Raw genomic sequence first — 18,771 nt, 5'->3', positions numbered from 1 at the left:
AAATAATTGACTTGAACCTTTCATAGTACAGGTTCCCAAGCCAAAAAACAGTATTACAGAAATCAAGAATATTTTAGTCTTCCAAAATAAACAGGAAAAATGGGTTTACTCCTATGCAAAACATTACACCTAGCTTTTTTCCAGAATAGCCAATCTAAAATTAGGTATAACAGTAAAACCAGTATAGAAATCTTAAGAGAAATCCTTTAAGGAAATAAGCAGCTTATTAAATATCCATTGCAACTTTGGCACAGGCAGCACTGTCAATCACTAGGCAAAATCCTATTTAAGAACTATAGTGCTCTTAAAACATCATGAAATACCATTTCCTTTGAGGCAAATTTGAAAGGCAGAAGGAGGGTGAGGGCTGGAAAATCACTGCAGATACTTAATACCTATACTTCAAAATTTAAAAGTTCTTTAGATTACCGATTATCAGCCACCTGAAGAAGGTCTGCGATATAAGGGTCCTCTGGCTGAGGAACTGGATAGGCACTAACACCTGATGGAGGGACAGGCTGGTCTATCTGCATGCGTTGACGCCTGAAGGGAATGCTTCTTTTTCTGCCACCTAAAAGCCCAAACCCAAATGCCTATTACTTGGAGTTATGGCAAGGGAGTCGTCTTCTTTAATACAAAATGAAATTTCCTATTTATTCCACTGCTTCTGAACTGGCATGTTTCACCATTTTGATCTTACTGTAATAAGTTGATAAAAATTGTACATTCTAGACAACACCATTCTTGCAGGTTAGTATCGGCTTTGTCGAAGTTCAGTTTTATAATAAGGAAACATACAAAGTTCAGTATAAGTAATTTTCCCCAGTGTTTAAGACCTTAAATATTCTACAGTTCAAACTTGATGAATCTGTTAGTGATTTACCTTACTAAAAAAGCTAAATTAAAACATCACAAAAGACATTTTGTTTTCACATTTAAGAACTATTTTATGACTGAACTAACCTCTGCATTGTTTAGTAATTTTTTTTTTTTCCTTCTATCCTATTGTCATTTCAGTGTATAAATATCATAAGCATATCAAGCAGAGTAGGTTATTTGCTTGCATGGTAATATTATATTAAAAACAAAGCAAAACACAGTATTATTTCCAGAAGGAACAATTACTCTTCATCACACAATTAAATAAGAACATAAAATATTTGATGACGTAGTATAGAAAAATCCCAGAAGACTGGTGACCAAGGAGCAAGTATGCAGGAAGACAGATAAAAATGTAACGTGGCATCTTTGAAGTGAAGGACATGAAATGGAGAAAGGTGTGGAAAAATCGAGAGAAATTTTAATTTCACCTAACTACCTATTAATTTCCCTCAGATGCCAAAAATACATAGGTAATTCAATGACTTGGAAAGAAAAGACATTTTCAAAATTTCACAAAATACTTCTCACTATTTCCCTTAGCTTGAAAAAAATTAAGAAAAAGGAAACCCTGGAGAAATAAATTAACCTGAAAGTAACGTCCAGAACATTTTAAGTTATCAAAAGACCCTTTAAATATTGTGAGCTTTAAGAGGGTTGGAATATTTATTTGTAGACCTATTTTGCATCTTGCTACTTTCAGATCTGGGTTACAAAAATCTGAGTTAGTCACTTACACATCATCAATTAGCTGTCAAAAAGATTCAAGTGTCAAACAACCTGCCTCTGACTGAATTAGGTGCAGCATTAAAAAAAATAAAAATAGCTGTTGATTAACAGTGCTTTCCAGTCACATTTTAACTTAATAGTCTTCTATTGAATCTAAGTTTGTATTCAGATTTGTCCCTAACACAAGTGATGTGCTAATGAAACTTCTTCCATACAGAGAAAAAGACTGAATTCAGAGCCAAAACTTTCAAAAGGTAATGTTATTCTATTGGATAGTTATTTTACTGTAGCAATAGTAGCATCTCTTCTGGAAGAAAAAAAAGATTATGTTCTGAAGAGCCAAAAAAAGCTCAGAGAAAAGTTAAAATATCTGTGACTCTTTACACTCACCAGGTGTTTGCACCACTGCTTGCAGATTCTTCTCCTGAAGCTGCTGAATTTTTTCAGTCTTGGCTTTGTTCTCTTTTTCCAGCATTTTAATTTTATGTACGTATTGGTTATTCAGAAATTTCAAGTCAGCCGTTTCATGTTCAACCCTCCTTAAGGAGGCTTTCAAATCTTCAAGGGAGAGAAAAAGCAATATTATCTTTCCTATTCATTATTATTTTTCCTAGTAGCACCAAAATATGCATAAAGAGAACCCGATATTCTTTTTCCATAACCTGGAATTTTCAGATACACATACATATGTGTATATATATACACACAAACACACAAATATATATATGTATACATGTTACACAAATAACACCCCTTTGTAGAATAAAGGCACATTTAACAGCAGTATTTAATTTTAAATTAAAAAGTAGCATTTCAAGGTATGAAAGTATATGTTCAAAAGTTCTAACATTTTCATGTTTGATTAAAACAGTGATTTGCAGGACCTCAGAAGCTTTTTAACTACAAAAGAAATATCTGTGCACAAGCCTTAATTCATTAAAGGCACCAAAGTCAATGACCACTCACACTCACTTATAAGTACAGATACATGAATCTGCAGATCAAGGATTTGGCCACAATTTTATTTTGGCATGGAAGGATTAAAAAAAAGTATCATAATTTTTATATTACCTTTAACATGACGATCAGATTGCTCTTTCAGTTTTAATATTTCTAAATGTAGTTCATTATTTTCCCTGGTAAGTTTAGCATTCTCTGTTTTATAAGGTTCCAAAATAGCATCATAATTGCTGCATTCTTTTTCAGTTTTTCCAGCAGATAACTTTGCACTGCGCAAGCTCTCAGTTGTACGAACTAGGTCACTAGAATAAAGGAGCATCAGACATGTTAGAAATGTTAGCAGCCTTTACACTGCAGATGCAAATATTTATTATGACCTGAGAAACAAAACCCTTTCCCTGAGACCAGGTTAACTGTAGAACAAATGGGTTCAAAGAAAGGCAAAGAGAACATTCATGTAAGAAAAACTGAAAGACAGGAATAATTCACTTAAAAAAAGTACATAGGAAAGGAGAGGACAAATATAAAAAATAAAGATATTTAGAAAGCATACCCCAAGCGTACACCTGACAATTCAATAAACTCTCTTTTCTACATAAAGTGAGACATTAAAAATTGGCAAGATGATTTTTTCCTCCAAGCACTACATAAGTTGTAGCACTACTTACCACAGAAGGAACTTGAAGAATTAAAAAGGCCAGAAGGTTACTAGTATTTATATGGAGATCAGAAGCTCCATAAGAGAATTAGTGGTAAGTAGCTATAAACATTTTTGTGAAAATAATATCCAAGTCAGTGACTGAGAGATTAAACCTATCTGTTAGACACCAGAATGAGACCTAACGCTGAAGGCAGATTACTCCACATCTGCCTGCCTGTGGTTCTTCCATCTGTATTAGATGCTAGAGAGCAACAGAACCAGAATACCTACATTTGCATGTTTAGCCAAATATAACTGGATTACTATGGAATTTACCATGTTCGTAATCACATCAAAGCCATGAAATGGCAGATATATTAAGAAGGTCACCTGAAAATTTGTTTTTGTTATGTGTCCTGTAAAACTGCAGAGATGGCAAATTTCAACTTCTCCAAATTAAATAATAAAAAACGGAGCTGTGAATGTTTCATTTTAAGTCATAGTACAGACAGGGATTATTTTTATACAACCAGTTATAAGGGTGTGTCCTTTAAGCACATATCAGTAGTGACTACTCTTGGCTCTCTTATGAGGTTAGAAAAGTTGAATTTTCCTCGACCATACATCCTTAGAAACAATTCTACTGAACTAAATGAAATCTTAAGATGTTCTTGTCACTTAAGCAAACCCATTTGACTTCATCATACACAGGAACTGAATGTTAGCTCTGAAATGACATTGCTTGAAAATAATCTTCAGGCTAAGCATTTTCCCTTATATGTCAAAAATCAAACAATACCTACTATATGATTACTATGTTTTTTAATTAATCTCCTTTTGAATACCTAAACAGCTTTTCCACCAAAGGTAAACTCTCCACTCCCAATGGTTGCCGATAGCCCAGTTGATCTAGACGTTTCCTGAGATTAATGAACCTTCGCTCTGCAGTTGTAGTCATTGTAAACACACTTCCAAAGCAGCTTTTGTCACAAGAAAAATAGGACACCTGCAAAAGATTGTCTGTTACAGCATTTGTCCTTTAAAGAAGGAATAATACAGAAAAAAGTAATGGAAAAACCATCTTTTGTGTAGGAAATACAGTGCATAAGCATGTCCTTAAAATTTAAGTAAACCAAAAGAGAATCATAGAGCAACTAAAAAGTTTTAAACGTATTTACATATTTCTTTAAAAATAAATATTTGACTTGGCAATTAGTTTTCTCTTACCTAACATCTTAGAGTACAAACATAAATTTTTATTTCCAGTATGCAAGAACTGAACTCTGAAAAGACCTTTCTGTGAGAAGACTAAGATGCAGATTCTGATTTTTTTGAATTATGGTCATCATGGTATCTTCCACAATGCAAACTGACAGATTATTCTCAAAAATCCCATACACTTTTTTCTTTCTTATACAAATCTTACTTTCAAAGTTTACAAGGCAGTACTTAACATAACTTATGCCAACCATTTGTAAAATTGCATAAAATGTGTAAAATTTTAAAGACAAATTAACTTTGAACATCTTTTTTCTATGAGGGAAAACAGGAAAGAAAAAAACCACCCGTGTACTATAGTCCTACCTGCATCGTTTTCTGGAAAATACAGTTTAAGGATCAGAGGGGTTTTTTTCTTTTGACTGATTAGTTAACTTTTTATTACTAACCTGATCTAAAAGGGGCTGGATCAGCACTACTCTATCGGAATCCAGATGGGAATTTTGGTTTTGCCATGTACATTTGAGGGAGGAAGAATTTTTACATCGTTACGTCCTTCTGGATTTAGAGATAGAATGAGAAAAGAAATGGAATACTAAAGTTGATGCTCCCCAATATGTGAAAATATCTCTTCAACAGTTAGAAATATTTTTGAAAAATAGTTGTTTCTGTAAAACATTTTCCCTCACATTTCTTGGCAGCAAAGACCTCAGCAGCCAAACTACCAATCTGAGGAAGCATTATTTGCATCTCATATAAGGGGGACAGAATATAGATATCATTTAAACCATGCTGTTTCACAATTCCCCACATTTTAAAAAGATATAAAATAAATATATAAAGGTATTTGAAAATAAAATTATTTATGAATAATAACATGAGAAAACATGCAAGTTTCTCTCATGTCTGAGGCTGGAAAGTAAGATTTCATCTCATTGTATCAAAACACTACAAATAAGTCTAGCAACAGGGCTGTGGTTGCCAGGTACTGCTCCATGGATGAGAGAAAATCACCAGTCCTACAAGCACAGCATCTGTTCCAGGTACTACCAAAATATTTGTTTGAAGAGGGTCAGGATGTTGAGATATTAACTAGGCAATGGCATGGAGAACAATTCCTTACATATTGTGCTGGGATGGTTGAAGGAGGCACACTTCCTTCCGCTAAATGGTAACTGTCAATGTACTAAGTGGAAGTCAATGTACTAATGTGTACGAAATGCTCTTCGTTCTCCTTTGGCAGCCAAAGATTAAAGCCAAAAGTGATGAGACCTTGGTATTTCTGCAATAATGTTGAGGATTATGTGTTGAATTCAGGAAAACAGTGATTGTGTTACTGTGTCTAGATTTAGTCCCAGGAATACATTTTATATTACTACAGAAGTAAGCTGATAACTCTTGAGCCCATCTTCTCCTTAAGAAGAACCGTATCAGTGAAAAAGACTAAATTAGTTTAAAATCATTCATCAGACTTGATTTAATACCTTGTCTTTTGGAAAGAGAAAGGATCGTTCTACTAATCGTATTGAGAAAGTTTTACAGAAGAAACATCAAGAACAAAACTGTGTCACAGCTTGTAAGGGAATAAAGTTTTTCTACAGTAACTATGGAGAAAATAAATGGACGGATGTTAGCACTCCAGTAACTGTGGCTAGGAAGTAGATACAGGATCTTGCTACATCACTGCAATGGATGTTAAGTGAGGTGTAGTTACCTAAACATACTCTAATATGACAGGTACCAACATCCTTCTGGTTGAATCACTCTCCTTCCTAAAGACTGGGAATTTTTAATTCAAGACATTATTGCCACTGGAATCAAACAAGAAAGAGTATTATCTTATATTCCCTAGGGCCACATCTGATCCAAAATTAGTCCCAGAAATTAGTAGTTAGAGTATAGGTCCAAAAGATGTCCAGGAATGAAAGTAAGAAGAAGAATTGGGGGTCGTTATTTCAGAGAGCTTAACACAGATATTAAAGTCTTCAAAGACAATAATCTTTGTTGGAAAAAAAATATGTGTCAGAAATTCCAGAACTCTGTCATTACAGGCAACCATAGCATAAATCTCATATCCTAAGCTTAAAGTCTATCACTAGTCTTATAATGACATCAAAAAGTATCTAGTAACTTCTCCATCAGGAAAATTTGGTTTTCTGGAAACATAAAATGAATATACGAACTGCTATACTGATTCAGTTGAATCCAAGACCAGTCTGACCCAATACCCCATGTCTCTGACAGTTGCCACAGCAAGACTATAAAAACATAAAAAACATGAGCCAACTCTTACTGCTACATACCTTCTCTTTCTATAAGCCTATAGAGCAGGGACTTGATGGGCCTAACATTGAATTTAAATCATTATAATAGTACCTGATAGACCTTTCTTAGATATGACTAATTGTTTTCTTGAATATTTTGCACTTTTACATTGAAATAGCCTGTGGCAATGAATTCCTAATTTTAACTGTATGTCTGGAAAAGTATATCATAAATTCATGGGTGTGTGCATGTCCCCCCCTTTTTTTCTTCTTATTGTAAGACATACTAAACAATCATTCCCTATTCATGCTTTCAGCCATTCATGATGGCATCTTTAGCAAATCTGTTTTCCAAAATTTTCTAGTAACTTGTACAGCTTGTCCCTTTTCCATGCCTTTTCTGAGATTGAGATCACTCTGAGCAGCCATACAGATTCTTTGCTGTAGCCTTCACTATTCATAATGATTCCTAACTTATAATTTGCCTTTCTGATTGGTCTAAAGCATCAATTAGATGCATTCAGTGACACTAACATCTCATTTTCCGAGTGGTAACTGCCACTTTAGAGCCCATGAGGTGTATTACTTTGCCTTTATTAACACTGTTCCTGAACTCCCACTTTATTACTCAGTCCAGTGATACTCTTCTGCAACCCTTGGACTGCTCTTAACACATCCATATAATGAGCAAATTTTGTCCCTTGCTGTTTAACCCATTCTTTCAGATCACTGATCAGTGTTAAACAGCAGAAAATCTTCTGCGCATTCACCATAAGGTAATACTTTCTACCCTTTCTTTTAACCACTTAGTGAGCTATTAAATGACCTTTTCTCCATTTCAAAGAGACATCTGCTTTCTTAAAAGCCTTTGGTAAAGAACCTTCTCAAAAGCTTTTTGGAAATCCAAGTTTTCTACATCATTCTTACCCAGCCAACTCAATCCAGAATATCCTTTTATTTAAAGAAACTTAATAGCCTTGTGAATCACAATTGAGTCATGATGAAAGTTATGTTGAATTTACTAGCTTTGTCTATAAATTTGCAAAGTACTGGAAAGCACTCTTAACAACTTTGGTATTTCCCACAAGATAGGCTACATTAGCTACATAAATAGTTCACATCATTCATTATCTAAATATGTCATGTAATTTAGTGCCACTAGGAAGAAAATATAATTTCCATTTTAGATTAAAAACAGAAAATCAGATAAACGAACAAAAAGGGAAAATTAAATGGTACTTTAAATGAGGCATTTCCAGACAAGGATTTGTTAAGATGTCTATATGAGTGCATCTTTCAGTTATTCACAGAAGAGATATTCAGAGCCAATAGCCTCATTTTTTGTTCCTCCTTTGTTCACAAAGACTGCTAAAGATGACAACTTTCATGTGCTTCATTTTGTGACATGCTTGGATGGTTGTGAGCAGTCTTCTGAAGACCTAGGTGTTTATGAAATAGACATATTTAACACCTGTGAACTGTTCCCTATTGTTCTAAGTCACCAATGACTGAAATTGAACATTGATGTGAAAGATCGGCAATAATGGAACTTCGAATCCAGTTCCTTTAGTATAGAATCAATTTGCATAAAATTGTGTGAAAGAAGCAATGTTAATAGGTATTAGGCTAATCGTTACAGGTGGAATATGAAACAGAAAAGCTTCAGCACACTGAAGCCCTCCTTTCAGTCTGAAAACAATGCAGCAAAATTCATGGTGAGTATAGGTTAAGAACGGTTCCAAATGCAAAACTTGTGTTATCAATAAGAAAATGTAATAATAAAAAAGCAGAGCAAAGATGTATCTTGGATGTGGAAGACATAATACGGTCATTGAGCCGTGTGGAAGAAAGATAAAACTACATAGCTGCAATGGAACGCAAAGAAATTAGCACGGACAAATTTATATGCTATGAAATAAATGTCTTTATTGAGTCTATAACATTAACACCAAAGACAATTATGGAGTTTCCAGTCTCAGTTCTGGGAAATACCAAAATGCATTTTTCATTCATCAGAACTGACATGCTAAAGGCTTTTTGTTTTGCATGCATATGAAATACGTTTACAAAACATCTGTTCCTGTCCTGTAATTACTGGTCACGTAGCTCATTCTGCTATAAAGTGCTAGTTTTATTTTCACCCAGGTAAAAAAGGCACCTGGTGGACCAACTATTTGACTATAGTAATGCTCTAATACATGCCTCTATACAGTCCACGGACACTGAAGGCTGTGTTGTGAAATGCCCTTACTGCAACATCACTTTCAAGATACACTGAATGAGCCTGCACTTGTTTTGTCAAAGTCTGTTTCCAAGTTGATTTGCTGGGAGTTCAATTCTGACTAGATATCCATACACCACGTTTGCTATGAACTGTTGCCACTTTGCCAGTACAAAGACAACTCTTGCTCTTGAAAAACAGATTTCTTCTTTAAAGTCACCAAAACCTGTAAGTTTACATTATGGTACAAGAAAACCCTATGGGTTATAAGCCTGCTCATCACCTGTCTCCCCAGACTGGAAGCTGTATAGACCTTTCAGCAACCCCAATCTATGCTTACAGAGGGGCGGTCAGTCCCTTTCTAAACAGGTTTATTTTTACTTTTTCCACCCTCCCTCCGGGTCGGTCTTACCAGACATACCGTTAAAAGCAAATTCTTGCAGGGCGAGCCACTAAGGAGTAGCCGAGATGTTTCAGTGAGGCTTCGGCAGAGATGCAGCTCCGGCGGGGAAGGAGGGCTGCAGAACCCCGAGGGAACGAGAGACCAGCGTGTAGGCCAGACGCTGGGGGAGGCTGCCCAGGCTAATCTGCGCTCCCCAGGGGCAGAACAGACGGAAGCAGCCCAGCGCCACGCTGTCCTCAGGGCTGCTACAACGGCCGCTGCCGGGACCGCGGGAGTCCAAGCCAGCCGCTGAGCGCCGCCGCCGCCCGCCTGCCTGCGAGGAGCCCCGGTCCCGCCAGCAGCACCCTCCTCCTTCCCCTACAGGACACTCCGCCGCGGCGGACACGAGCCCTGCCTGCCTGCCTGCCCACCCGCCGCGCCCCCCGGGGCTGGGGCTGCCCGGGGCTGGCGCTGCCGCTCCGCAGACGCCGCACAGCCACCTAGGCCGCACCGGCGGTTTGAAAATGGCGCGCGGAGCAGCGGCCGCTTCCGCCCCGTCACCTCAGCAACGGGGCACGCGCCTGCACCCGCGGCCGGCCGGGCCAACCGTTGCCCGCGCCGGCCGCCCCGCCCCTTCCGGCGCGACCGGCAGCCCTCGCGCCGAGGGGCGGTGGAGGGTGACGTAGTGCGGCTGCGGTGCCGGCCATTGGGCGCCGCGGCGCTACGGGTGGGACAGGCTTTAGCGCGAGGGGCTCTCCTCAGCCTCGGAGCAAGAAGCAACCGAGGTTGAAGTACGCGAGAGTGGGGCGTCCCAGCTGACCCCCGGTCCCGCATTAGGGGCTTTGGCAGGAGGCTTAGTTCGGGCTGAGCGAGGAGGTGTCTGCTGGCGCAAGCTGCGGGCCGCATGCAGAGGAGGGGCCCATGATGACAGCTTAGCTCTGGTTGCAGCCAGAGCGGAGAGGGGGATGTTACCGCCGCCTGTGATCCTTGGCCAGAGGGTCTTATTTACATTTACTGCCTGTAGTATGGTTGCCTCTGCCCAGACTTCAGGGATTGAAGTGCCTGATGTAAAAGTGACAGGTGTCTATCCTAGTTTATAGGGAATTTCTGCTAAGTGTAACCCTTACCTCCCCTGGGTGTTGCTTTGGCTACCACTTTTTGTCACGTGTAAGTGGGTTATACACAACTTGGATCAAGTATTTTATTAGTAAACAAAAGACAACTAGGATTTAATGAGCTACAAGACTTAACATATTAGCATGCTCGCCCAAATCGAGGTGCCTCAATGTTGCCAAGTTGCCATGGAGCAGGCTAGTTTTTCTTTCTGAGTCTTACAACATTATTATATTACTGTTTTTTGGGGGTTTTTATTGCATCTGCATCTCAAAACCCAAAATCTTAACCTCTGTCTGCATGTTTACCTTTATTGTGCCTGTTTTATTCTACATACACCCCAGCTCTTTCCAACAACTTAGCAATTTCCTCAAGCTGTACAGAAAAAACAGGTCCTGAATCACAGGTAGCTGAAGCTCCAGGAGGAGGAAGGGGTTACATGAGGTGGAAGTATACTGATGCTACATCATACTTACTAAAGGGAAATAAAAAAAAATGCGTGTTGAGAAATAGAACAATTCCACTTCAATGCCCAGAGACAAAACAATGGAAATAACTGCATTTTCACCTTTCTGAAATAACGCTCCATAGAAATAAAGAATATGATGAACACAGTTTAATTAAGAATTATAGCCATAGTCACATTACATCTCAGAACATGAATTCAGTATTCTCACTGCATAAAGTTCTGCATCCATACTTTCTAGAACAAGGAGGGAAAAGATCTGGTAGTCTTTAATGCTTACATAGTTTCCAAGATGCAAAATATTAGTGAAAACAGTAGTATCCTTTTTGCATACTATGAAGGTAGTGCTTACTGCTTTTAGCAAGAGAAGGGATTATAAATAAAAGTATTTGAACATTAGGGGAAGGGAAAAACTACATCCAAAGTGTTTCACAGAATTAATGCTTTCAAACAGTACTCCAGCCCAGCAGAGGAGCAACAAGTCCCCGAAGGTTTCATTTTGCCCTGAAAGACATTTGAAGCAGGAGTGTAACTTGACATATATGGCAGTTAACTACACATACACATGGAAATGCACCTTTTAAAAACAAATAGCATTTATAGTGTTTGATTCCCTTATACACAGGCACAAACTTTGCTAGCTTCTCTTTCCCTTTCTAGAACTTAATGAGACTGTGCAATACTGGAGCAGTAGTCTAAAATATCCTGTATAGTGAATTCCATAGTAATTCCTGATCCAGGATAGCAGCGAGCTATCAGCCCTTCAAAGTGCTTGTACTGTCGTATAAACTCATCTTGCATGGAATGCCACACAACCTGCCAAAGAAAGCAAACTTTAGGAAATGTCAACTGGCACAATACACTGTATGTGAACTACAAAACATTGGCTCATTAATTGATTCTCTGTTCAGGTGTCATTTTAAAACTAAAGCTTGCTAAGAACAAAGTTCAGTAAACTGAGCTGCTGCATTAAAAAACAAAAGACTGAAGTTTTTTTTACCCATTAAGTTTAAGATCTTTAGTGTTTACAGGACTCCTACCAAATCTGCAAAGCAGAAAATAGTAAAAAGGAAGTTGCCCTAAAAGATATTGCTTTTGTCTTTGAAGAAAACACCCCAAACCAGAACAGTGCTACTAATTCATGTTTCAGAGACTTTAAAAAGCTGTTAGTACATGCTTAACTCTCAAATCTACTTACCGTTTACTCCAGTGAGAAAGTTTACAGAGTATAAGAAAAAACTTAAAGAATGTAACTATCAGAAAAGATGTAATTGAAGTATATTCTGCTATACTGTACCAGCTAAATTTCGTATCAGGTTAACAGTTTATTTAAATCTAGTTCTACTTCCAGTATATTTTGCAGAACAGAGATCACCCATTAATGGACATCTAGGGAATCATAAAGGAAATTTCTTTCTGAACTCTGTCTACCATGACAGTTCAAATCAATGTTACAACAAATAGAATCAGAGTGGGATTATAAAAAACTCCACTCAAAATTCATAGTTTTTCAGAGTTATGCTGAAGCTAGGCACTTCTCACAGAATACATATGCAAAAGCAATAATAAAAGCCTTTGTGTAAACGTTACAAGGTTTCTAAGCCATGATTTAGTTTACCTGAAGTAAGTTTTCTTCTTCACAGAGATGTTTATCTACCTTCTTGTAGAGATTATCCAATCCCTTCTTCACTTCCTTACCGGGATATTCCTTTATAACTTTACGAAGCTCTTGTTTATTAAAAGCCAGTTGATAGCTTACTTCCTCTTCTCGTATACCTTGTGCCACACGAGCTTCAACACCTTCAAAAAAATGCTAACAAACAATAACAGCATTAATGATTATCACAAATCTAAACTAATTAATTTGACAAGCATATGTGTAGTTAAGTCTTGTTTCTGCTTGACAACTGTTGTGTGTTCCCCCAGTTTTTTAATCGGGCATGAAGTAGTGCTCAGACATAAACATTAAAGCACAGCCCAACAATACAGCACTCTAAGTACTAGCGTACAATTGAAATCAATCATTTCTAGAAGTGACCAAGCTTTTCTTTGCAACCTTATAACTAATACTGATTCAATCTCAAAATCCTCAATTAATGAGGCCACAGCCTGGGAAAATACCAGACCTTTCAGATAAACTGAGTAAGCATCTGAAGAGGAATTTCTCTACTTAAACCATAGTTACACAACAGCAATATTTGTTCATAATTGCCCTCTCTTCTCACTGCCCCGCACCAGTTGGCTCAACATAATAAAAATGGAGGGAAGTATGCCTATGAACATGCATGAGCATCACACGGAGTTAACTTTTTTTATAGCAGCCCATATGGTGCTATGTTTTGGATTTGTGGCTAAAACAGGGCTGATAACACACCAATATTTTGGTTATTGCTGAACAGGTCAAACCGGGCCAAAGGGTATTCCATAGCATGTAACATCATGCTCAGCTATAAAAATTAGGGTTAGAAGAAGGGGTGGTGTTTGTCTTCAAGGTGGCTGTTGCTCAGAAACTGGCTGGGCATCAGTCTGCTCGTGGGAGGCAGTGAGTGACTGCTTTTGCATCACTTTTTTTTTCTTCTCTCTCTCCCCTTCACTGATTAAACTGTCTTTATCTCCACCCACAAATTTTCTCACTTCTGCTCTTCCTATTCTCTCCCCTGTCCTGCTTGCGGAGGGAAGAGTGAGCAAGCAGTTAGTTATGTGGCAGCTTAGGTGCTCACCAGAGTCAACCCACAACAAGTGGGAAGCAGCAATAAAGCATTTTAATTTTCAAAAAGAGAATACATCTTAGACTTTTCAGAAAATAAAAGGCTAAAATACTTACAGTTTTCTTAGGTTTTTATGGAATATAAATTGCTTTAGAAAAAGCAATGAACAGGTGGAAATATTCAGTGGGCAGAACTGAGTATGAACCTAGGTCAGCATTCAGTTTAACACTTAATTCAACTTCAGACATACAGAACTTCCCTAAAACTTTTCTTATTGTTGAACAGTTCAGAAACTACAGTAATTTTCTCTGCAGCTGAGGTGGGGAAGTTTATCCCAAAGCTCCTGATTACTTTTCCCCTCACTTTTTCCTTCCTCAAAACCACTTGCTTAAGACACAACTCATGTTTAGTTAGTACTATTCATCACCATGAAAAATTTGGGTTTTTTTCATCCAAGACTGTTACCCTCATGAGTAGAGTACTCTTGCCAGGCATACTTGAGTCTAAAATAATAAAATAGAGATTATGATAGGTGCAGTGATAAAGAGATCAGATAGTGCGAACTAAAGGCTTGAGGAAGACTACTCTATACCATTTAGATGTATATGAACTCAAATATACTTACATTTAATTTCTCAAGAGGCTGTCCAAGTGAGTGGATTACATAACACTGAAGATGATCAGTGTATTTCTGTTTGGCTTCTTTTTTCTCAGCTTCAAGACAAGAAATTTTCAAGCGAGAAAGGGTTGCAAAAATATGATGGAAGTTCTCCATCATGACCACATCTCTGGGTGTTTTCTGGCTTTCATTAGCTACTTTCTCAACTGAAAGAAAAAGGAAGCAAAATACTTAAAATACCAAAAGGACAACCAAATTCAGAAACACATAACCAATAACCATAATACTGTTCGAAAAGGAATTTTGTAACATAAGAAGTAACAGATATGTACAAGCTCTAAGACCATGAAATTTGTATGCCAAAAAAGTCACTTATAAAAAGATACAAAATAGTGACTACATACGGTCATTTACGTAAGAGAGAAACAACCCACATTCTGTGGAGGCTTACAAGCATACCTTCATTATCCCTAATAAATTTCACATGACAACTATTTAAGAAAAGTCTCATTCCCCTCTTTGCTAGAACCAAAATCTTCAATAAGGTGGTGGGGGTTTTTTAAAATGTACTTCCCCGTCTCTCAATTTTTGCTTAGCTTTAGTTTTATGGCCAAAGTTACTGTCAACCCCCAGATTTAATAATAAAAATGGATAATCCCGCACATAGGTCTCTTACTTTCACACCCCACCCCCCCGCAAAAAAACCCAGGGCAGGCAAAAGAAATTCTACGTATCACTCCCTTATTGCACCTAAAAGCAGGCTGAAAGAGGATGGCTTCAACAAAGAGTGCAATTGAGTCTCTATGCCCGTTTATCCATTAATCATTTTGCTGAGACTACCAGGATGCCCACCATGAAAGTGATCCTGGGCACCAGAGTATCAATAAAGATCACACATTCATTTCAGTCAGAACACTGAATTGCCATCTAGGAAAAGTCTGCTACTGCCAAATTTTGTTCTTCCCATATAATTTTCTAACCGCCCCCCTAATTCTACCTGAAGTGCTACATCTTTCTGACCTGTTTCAAACATTACTTGTAAATTAAATATCCTACTGCATTAAATGTACTGCTTGCACTCATTTTGTACATAATTTTGACTTTGTTTCATCTTCATTCTTTACTTCTATCCCTTATCCTCCTCCATCATAATTCTTTAAGTTTGCTCTGTACTTGTCTGAAACAGATTTTGTTTCTTCTTCGGTGTTTGACTGGCATCATTTTGAACCCCTTTTAAAACATGCTTTTCTAAATTCTTCCTATGCTATTTATTTTATCATTGTATAGTTTTGCCTGTCTATTGGTGTTTGCTTAGTTTTATCACTTGAACAGTAAATTCTTAAGGACAGAAAAGTTGGGTGCAATCAAATAAAAAAACATTTTCAAAATTTACTGTCCTATTAGCTGGGATGCTCCTGCTGACTACATATTGACTCTAGTCTATTGTACTATGAAGTAATGTCTCTTCATGATTTCTTAATATGTTCAGAACCACTATGACATAATTTCCTCAAACTAGCTTTATTGCCTCTACTGTCTCCTCTTGCTCAATCTTCCCCTAAAAAAGAGTTGAGTGTCACTGGTTGGGAATTACTATAAGTGGAGTTGTTTGAAAACTTGCAGATAAATCAGCACGGAGAGGTCCGTCCATCCGCGTCCCCCCCATTTTAAAAGGGAAGGACAATTTTTCCGGAGTTCATTGGCTTGCATATCACCACCACCACCCCCCCCCGCCTTTTTTTTTTTTAAATGTTAAATAAAACCAGTAGAGCAAGGGTGTTGCTGCTGTTTTTCCAGACTATAGCTGGGAAAATAGGGAGGACTGGAAACATATTCTGCTGTGGCATGCTAGGACACAAAGGACCTAATCTGCCAAGAAAGGGTCAAATTCATAGCCAGAACTCAAGTTATTTATTTTGGACAGAGCTGTGAAGATAAACAGTATTAGGGCCAAATGCCAGGGATCCCATCCAGATTCATCTCCTCGTTTAAGCTACGCTGGGGGAGAAAAGACAGGAAACCACTTCAGATTAAACGTGTCGTGTTGTTGTCATCTCCTCTCAACCGCTTCCCTGTGTCATAACTGAAAGTTACTTTACAGGTTTGTACAAAGGGAAATATCTACAGTTTGCTCTTAAAAAGTATATTTCAATCAAAAGGTTTACACCTGCTCTCCTACTGATAACAGAGATAACCAAAATTTCAGCACAGTATCAGTCACATGGCTTGCAATAGAGAGTCTTAAAAAAAATTCATCAGTTAATTGGAGCAAAATTATATATAAATAGGAGGAAACAATCATTTTAGTAACTATGACAACCTCAGAAGACCTACCACTGACAAAAACAGCTCTAATAAGTTTTATGTAGGCTTTATCTAGATCTCCTCGCCGTTCTGCATTTTTGAAGATTGATTCAGCCAAGGCTGCAAACTCTTCAAATTCAGCAACAAATGGAAGGATCCCAACTTTACTCTTCTTTGAGATCTTTACTTCATCCATCTGCTTCATTTGGTTACTCTTAAATTTAAAACAAGAACAGATGTTAGCCTCTAATATATGACTCCAGACCATGTAACAACTAGTAAAAAAAAGAAAAATGCAGACATACTGAAAAACTGACATTTATTCAAACATAGAAATAATTTTATCTTTCAATTAGTGTATCTGCTTCATCTTCCTCCCTTTTTACCCTCAAAAATTTGTTAAGAAATAAAATAATTGGAAAGAAAAAAGGAAGATGGACAAGTAAAATCTTCCAGCTTTTATTCTCCTTTGTTCACTTACTTCGTATTAAGAAAAAAAACCCTCAAACTTATCCACCAGAAGCAATTAACAATTTTCATTCTATAATCTAACAAGGGATTTCGCTTTTATTTCACTTTTCTGATTCAGCCAAGCTAACAATTCCTTTTGCTACAAGAGGTTTCTTTAATCTTCTACTGAACTTTTATTTCTGAGTATAATTAAAAAAAAAATCAGCTTCAAAATATTTTAACCATTAAATTGATCAAGAACAGTCAGTCTTATTATGTTGGCCTAGAGTCAAATTACATTTATGACAATAAAAAAAAGTTATACCAGCTGTGTTTTCACTAAACTTGCCATTATTTCATATAATGGTCATATTGTATTATCAAAAGGAAGTTTCTGACAGTAGAAGCTGCCTCTCCTACTGCCAAAAGATTTGTAATTTTATCTAAACCAAGTTTTTGTTAGATATAAGATAGAAATAACTGAACACATGGAAGAGATGTCTACTTTGTATATTATGCTTAAAGGGGAAAAGCAAAACCCTTGTAAGCCCATGAGGTTTTGCTTTGGTAAGTAAAAAAGGCAGAGAGCTATAGTTTACTTGACTGACTTCAGTAACCTCAGTAAGAGTACAATTTTAAACAAACAACTAAAAATGTCAGCTAGCTCACAGCAGTGAGAGAGTGGTCATATTTCTTACAAATAGCTAATTATTGAAGAAAAATGGAATGGAGAGGAAAAAGAAACACAACCACCAATTAGTTTACCTTTTTTGAAGGTTTGGCCAGTAGAACAGCAATAGTTACTCATTTTGACTTCAAATTAAACGCAAAAATTTAACGATAAAGAAATGCAAAATCAAACTGGGTAGGAGTGGGCTTCCTATATTATATTTAGCTTAATCAGAATAACTAAAGAACTTACAATGCATTTATCAAAGTTCCTTTTGACAGTCACCAAAACATTTCCAAGTGTTGTGCTGAGAAAGGAAGCTGGGTCCACATTTTGTGCTGTCCATACATGATGGCTCATCTTAACTAACATATAAAGGGAATTAAAGCTATCAATCTTGTCCCCCAGCGCTATAAGATTATTCAGTTCAGGTTCAATACAACGGAATATTTTTGTCATCATTTGTCGGATCATGTCCTTCCTATTAAAAATGCATAAGATAAAAATATTACTCTGACAGTTTATTAGGCTATTTTACATGTTCTTTGATAACATTTTTAGGATAAATTTATTGGATATAGTAGTCTCATTTGCATTCAACAAGTCTCATGATTTTCTGAATACTGCTAAGGGAAGAAATGCCAATGCCACACAGTAAAAATCAATAGTCACAGGTATAAAATATTCCAAAAAGTATTTTCTGTGTGGAAGCTGCCACACACTCAAATTCAGAACTCTGCTAAGCATATTTTCCAAAGCATATTTTACATATTACAGAGCCTAGTTTCACTTTGCAAACTATTAGAGAGTTAAGCATCTTTTTTTATACTACTATAGAAAGAAACATCCATCCTTTATACAAAAATTTTTATGTTTACTGACACATTCAATGTCTAGGTACAAATTAAGAGTTCACTATTCATTTTCACTAAAAGGGAACAATTTCTGATTATAGAGAAAAAAAGTTTTATATGCCAAATAAATTCACATGTAAGCTTAAGAATCAATAATATACAACAGCAGCACATACTCAGATGATATTGTTTGTGGAACACCAGAAGCATATGAACGAGATAAAGTTCCTCCATCCATTTCCTCCGCTTCATTCTGTAAGAACAAGGAATATATATACCGAAAGCTGAAAGCTT

General features: G+C 37.0%; 2 protein-coding genes across 11 annotated transcripts in view; both read right to left on the bottom strand.

The window, feature by feature from the left end:
- CEP135 (centrosomal protein 135) overlaps positions 1–9,900 on the bottom strand; it is a 40,608-nt gene extending 30,708 nt beyond the window's left edge. Inside the window, exons 1-6 of one of the 3 annotated variants that reach the window (XM_072862826.1) lie at positions 9,333–9,899; positions 4,876–4,984; positions 4,054–4,214; positions 2,680–2,870; positions 1,999–2,166; positions 430–571 (exon numbers count right to left, since the gene is read on the bottom strand). In XM_072862826.1, coding sequence (XP_072718927.1) covers positions 430–571; positions 1,999–2,166; positions 2,680–2,870; positions 4,054–4,166 — 614 coding nt within the window. In that variant the 5' untranslated portion in view covers positions 4,167–4,214; positions 4,876–4,984; positions 9,333–9,899. Of the gene's footprint in view, positions 1–429; positions 572–1,998; positions 2,167–2,679; positions 2,871–4,053; positions 4,215–4,875; positions 4,985–9,332 lie in introns of all 3 variants that reach the window. The other 2 variants (XM_072862828.1, XM_072862825.1) reach the window with 2 other exon arrangements.
- Positions 9,901–11,007: 1,107 nt separating this feature from the next.
- Positions 11,008–18,771, bottom strand: part of EXOC1 (exocyst complex component 1) — a 33,456-nt gene continuing 25,692 nt past the window's right edge. For all 8 annotated transcript variants that reach the window (XM_072861810.1, XM_072861816.1, XM_072861817.1 and 5 more), the window contains 6 exons: positions 18,654–18,730; positions 17,876–18,104; positions 16,534–16,717; positions 14,206–14,405; positions 12,491–12,685; positions 11,008–11,688 (listed from right to left, as the gene is read on the bottom strand). In XM_072861810.1, the coding sequence (XP_072717911.1) occupies positions 11,536–11,688; positions 12,491–12,685; positions 14,206–14,405; positions 16,534–16,717; positions 17,876–18,104; positions 18,654–18,730 (1,038 nt within the window). In that variant the 3' untranslated portion in view covers positions 11,008–11,535. The remainder of the gene's footprint in view (positions 11,689–12,490; positions 12,686–14,205; positions 14,406–16,533; positions 16,718–17,875; positions 18,105–18,653; positions 18,731–18,771) is intronic.

Source organism: Ciconia boyciana, chromosome 5 (assembly GCF_034638445.1).
Source record: "Ciconia boyciana chromosome 5, ASM3463844v1, whole genome shotgun sequence".
Taxonomy (NCBI): Eukaryota; Metazoa; Chordata; class Aves; order Ciconiiformes; family Ciconiidae; genus Ciconia; species Ciconia boyciana.
Note: the sequence above shows the minus strand (reverse complement) of the source record. Positions and strands in the feature narration are given on the sequence as shown.